The sequence below is a fragment of the Pteropus vampyrus genome, unplaced genomic scaffold, assembly GCF_000151845.1.
Source record: "Pteropus vampyrus isolate Shadow unplaced genomic scaffold, Pvam_2.0 Scaffold159, whole genome shotgun sequence".
Taxonomy (NCBI): Eukaryota; Metazoa; Chordata; class Mammalia; order Chiroptera; family Pteropodidae; genus Pteropus; species Pteropus vampyrus.
In genome coordinates, this window is record NW_011888940.1 from 1,119,859 (window position 1) to 1,125,235 (window position 5,377).

Here is a 5,377-nt window from a genome sequence, read left to right on the forward strand (position 1 = left end):
AAGAAATTCCCATTTACGATTGCATCAAAACAATAAAATATCTAGTAGTAAATTTAACCAAAGAGGAAAAGGTCCTATACCCTGAAAACTATGAGACATTGATAACAGAAATTAAAGGAGACACAAATAAATGCAAAGGTATTCTGTATTTGTGGACTGGAAGAATTATCGTTGTTAAAATGTCCATACTGTCGAAGCAATCTACATATTCAACGAAATTTCTATTAAAATTCCATTGCCATTTTTCACAGAAATAGAACAATCCTAAAATTTGTCTGAAACCATGAAAGACCCCAAATAGCCAAAGTAATCTTGAGAAAAAAGAACAAAACTGGAGACATCACATTTCCTGATTTTGAACTACATTAAAAAACTATCATAATCAAAACAGTATGCTATTGTCATAAAAACAGACACATAGAACAATGCAACGGAACAGTGAGTCCAGAAATAAACCCATGTATATATGGTCAAATAATTTATGACAAAGGAACCAAAAATACACAGCGGGAAAAGGATGGTCTCTTCAGTAGCCTCCTCAGTGTTGGGAACACTGAAGAGCCACATGCAAAACAATGAAACTGGAGCTCTGTCTTATACCATATACAAAAATTAATTCAAAATGGGTTAAAGACTAGAACATCATAAGACTTGAAACCATAAAAATCCTGACAAAAAGGAAAGAAGTAAGCTTCTTGACATTGGTCTTGTCAGTGATTGTTGTGGATTTGATACCAAAAGCTAGGGCAACAAAAGCAAAAATAAACAAATGGGACTACAGCAGACTAAAAAGCTTCTTCACAGAAAAAGAAACCATCAGCAAAATAAAAAGTCAACCTATAAATGTGAGAAAAAAATTGCTAATTATATATCTGAAGACATATGGATTGCTAGCTAACACATACATAAAAAGGTGGTCAGCATCAGTAATAGTCAAGGAAATGCAAATCGAAACCACAATAAGATATCACTTCACACCTGTTAGAATGTTATCAAAAAGATGAGCTATCAAGTGTTGGAGAGGATGTGGAGAAAAGGGAACCCTTGAGCACTGTTGGTGGAAATGTAAACTGGTGTAGCCACTATGGAAAACAGCACGGATGGTCCTAAAACAATTAAAAATAGAATAATCGTATGACCCAGCAATTCTACTTTTGGGTACATATCCAAAGGAAACAAAATCACTATCTCAAAGAGATAGTTGCACCTCCTATTCATGGCAGCATTATTTACAATAGTCGAGACATAGAAATAACCTAAGTGTTCATCGATAGATGAATGGATAAAGAAGATGTAGCAAATGCATCCACATACACACACACGCACATACATACATATACATATACATACATATAATGGGATACTATTCATCCAAAAAAAAAAAAAAAAAAAGGAAATTCTGCCAATTGTGACAACATAGATGGACATTGAGGGCATTATGCTAAGTGAGATAAGTCATACAGAGAAATACAAATTTGATTGCACTTATGTAGAATCTAAAAAATTTAAAGTCATAGAAACAGAGAACAGAATTGTGGTTGCCAGAGGTGGGGGGTTGGGGGTTAGGGGTTGGGGGCAATAGGTAAATGTAGTCAACAGATATAACTTCCACTTATAAGATAAATGAGTTCTGGAAATGCAATGTACTGCATGGTGATTATAGTTAAAGATACTGTATTGTATATTTTGAAGTTGCTAAAAGAGCAGATCTTAAAGTTCTAACCACAAGAAAAGAATTATAACTATATGAGATGATGGATATTAACTAAACTTATTATAGTGCATATATCAAATTATTATGTTATATACCTCAAACTAATACAATGTTATATGTCAGCTGTATCTCAATAAAACTGGATAAAAGGGTTTCAAAATACCACTCCAGCCTATTTTGTGTAGAGTTGGAAGATTCTGCATTATTATCTATCTCTGGGTAATGAGATTATTGAAAATTTCCATTAAAATTTTTTTTATTATCAATGTTTTCTAAATGTTCTAATAAACATGTATGTTTTTAAACTATAAAATAGATGAGGTGAGCTGCTGTAGATGTAAAAAAATATTAATTGTTGGGTGAGATTTAGGAACGTCTGAATCCAGTCATTTAGTAGTAGGATGTAGTCTGACTTGATTGTATCGCCATGATTAATCCCACTTAAACAAGGTGACTGAAGCTGCTTAGTCATAACACATTATGTTTACATACTTGGGTATAAACTTGGTTGTCATGTGCCTTCTTTAAAGAGAAAGTGTGTAAGCCGAAATGGAATGGCTCTGTCTCAACTTCAGAACAGGCAAGAGCAGGAATCTGACCACGTGTCTGCAGGGCTGGGCAGGGGAGAGATGCTGGGTGGGCGGAGGGGAGCTCTGCTGTGGAGAGGCATGGAGAAGCACCAAGAATTTCCACCCACCTCTACTTGCTCTTATTTCATGCTCAACAGGTACTTGGTCCTATCAAGTGGGTGCCTGAAACGGTAGGCAGGAGTATGCCTTTCCCTTACAAAAGCATGTCTCCCACTGCCAGTCAAAACAGTTATCTGGCGAACATGTCAGTGTCTTGTGAGTTTGGATTCTGTGCGACTGTCACTGTCAGTCTAGTCTTCTGTGCCACTGACAGCTCTGGCTTCCGAACCAAATCTTTGTGATTGCCCCTAGATCGTCAGCCCGCTCTATTTTTGAGTGTTTTTATGGAACCAGAATGTTCTCCATTTTCAAGTAATACATCCGTGTCCTTCTGAAAACAAGATTTTCACTCAGAGGACAGATCTAATACTGAAAATATCAAGTCGGTAGAGTAATATACTGGGGAAGGTAAGCCGTTTTTATTTTTGTCTTTTTTTCCCTTCTTTTCATTCTTAACTAGAAGTGTAATAAAGTCACCACTTGACATTTGTACTAAGTTTTCCCTTAAGGCTAATATTAGGCAGGCAGAAGTCTTGTCAGAGTCAAGTATGGTCAAAGTTCCCTTGGCCTGAGTCATCCTGTGGTGGGAGGACCGACATTTGGGTGCAAGGTGTTGGGTTTGGGGGAATTGCCGGAGTCTGCAGGACACACGTGGAGACTGCCCGGTGGAGCTGGCAGGAGCCCCTCTAACAGTGGGGGTCGGTTGCTTCCTTTCTCATCTACCCTCTGGCAGAGGACATAGTCCTAACGAGAGTTTAATATAAGCATGTGTCTGAGTTAGAACAAAGGGCCTTGAACTGAGAATCAGAAATTATGGGTAGATTCAAGTCCCAGCTTTTACGCCCACCAACTGTGCCTCAGGCAAGACACGTCACGTCTCTGGGCACCGTCTTATTCATCTGATTGGATCACAATGACTTCTAAAACCACTTCCAGTTTGATCATCTATTAAGTTTAGACTCTGTGCTGTTTTATAGGTGCCATGTTTCCCTTGTCTTTGTATGGAGGATAATTAGGAGTTGACTATATCAAAAGCAATTAAGAGAAAAAGAGACATTTGTAAAATATACCAGATGATGAGTTCAACATAATAGCAATCATATTTTGAATGCTTACTATGCTCTGGAATTTTACATCAATTATTTTATTTAATAGATAAACTGACACTCAGAGAAGGTATGATAATTGCCCAAGATCAAACATTTCATAAGTTACTCAAATTGCTGCTTTTTAACTATTATGGTTTCCAGTCTCTTAAATCTAGACTATAACTTCAAAGTGCCTGTTTTTCTTTTCTTTTTTTTTTTTTTCCTGTTAAAATCACATCCAGAAAGGCAGAAGTCATTTAGGCCAAATTTGTAATTTTACTGAGAAGGGAACTGAGACTTAGGAAGGTTAAATTATTTTACCAAGTTGAAAAGCTAAACTCACGGTGTTTAAATTTCTTAGCTGATATTTAAAAAATTTTTTATTTATTGCTGATTATAAAGTAATATATGTTCATCAGAGAAAATCTAGAAAATAGAGAAAAAGAAAAAATAAAATACAAATACCACTAATCTGAAAAATCATAAAAAACCATCATTAACGCTTTGGCGCATTTCTTTGTAAACTTTTTCTATTCATTAAATAATAACAATTATTATCGTTATAATTATAATCATTATTACAAAATGTGGTTCCCATTTTTAAAAAATGTATCGTTCTAACTTCGGTATAATTTTTGAAAATTAAGATTGGGCAGGCATCTCACCTGGGGGAACGCTTCACACTATAATCACAGTGGACTCTTGCCAGCTGCCCAGGGTAATACCCACGGAGGTCCTTTCCTTGATGAGCAATGAATGTCCTAGCGAAGAAAGCCAGGGGTGAAAAAAAAAGCAATTATTCCAATTAGTTCTTCGTAGAAAAGTACCAATCGTGGTATAATAGGAAACGTATTTGGTCTTTGTCCCTATTTCCCAGCACAGAGTTCCTAAAACCCTCGGACTTGCTTGACTGGAGTGTCTTTGTTTTCAGGATTCATGAGGAAATACTTGACATGTCAAGTATGAGTTTCAAAATATCAGGAAAAAAAAATAAAAGAATAGGTAGCACCAGTGGGGTGAATGTTGGTAATTGTTGAAAAGTGGGAATTGGTAAGTGGGGGTTTCTTATATTATTTGTTCTACTTTTGCTATATTTATAAACTCTAACAATAATTTTTTTTGGGAAAAAATTGATAATTAACTCCATAGGGGCTAAAAATGAAGAAGCACCATGACGTCCCAGTGCAAGGTGCTTGTAAGCCTGACGTAGGGACTCTACATCAGGGAGGCTGCGGGGCAGGTAGGTTTGAAGCACAAACAGGTGTGAATGAGGTGGAGAATGGGAGCAAGTGCTTCTGGGAGTGAAGGGGAGATGGGTGTACACGGCTGGAACAGTTGGGGAGACGAGGCCATGGGGGTTAATGGCACCCAGACCTCGTATTTTGAAATACATCTTATTTTATAATAAATTACTTTTCCTTTTAAATTCTAGTTACAGCATTATATCGATATTTTAAAATTATGTGTAGTCGGATTCTGTTATTTACAGAATTTATTAGTAGGGCCATTACAAGATATTTGTTATCAAAAGGGGAAGCGTTGCATCTGAAAGGTTGAGAACCCTGACGTAGATGACAGGGCATCTTTGCGGGATTTTAAAGAAGATTAATGATGTAATGTAGTTTTTATTTTAGAAAGATTTCGCAGTGTGAAAAACAAATTTGAGGACAATCTGACTAGAAGTACAAAGACTGGTTAGGAGGTGATTGTAGTAATTTGTGTGGGACGTGGTAAGCTCTGAGCTATGTGCTGTAATGTCCAGCTTAGGCTTCGGCCATTGAGAGGAACGTGGCCATTCCCCAGGAGAGGAGACACAGGACAGGAACCTTTGTTGGAAGGATGACTTCATAGAGTTTGTGACATGGGGGTGACTTTCGAGACCTTCT

General features: G+C 36.9%; 1 protein-coding gene across 1 annotated transcript in view; it reads right to left on the reverse strand.

The window, feature by feature from the left end:
• CUNH1orf100 (chromosome unknown C1orf100 homolog) overlaps nt 1-5,377 on the reverse strand; it is a 25,249-nt gene that overhangs the window by 13,937 nt on the left and 5,935 nt on the right. Inside the window, exon 2 of the mRNA XM_011370091.2 lies at nt 4,157-4,252. Coding sequence (XP_011368393.1) covers nt 4,157-4,252 — 96 coding nt within the window. The remainder of the gene's footprint in view (nt 1-4,156; nt 4,253-5,377) is intronic.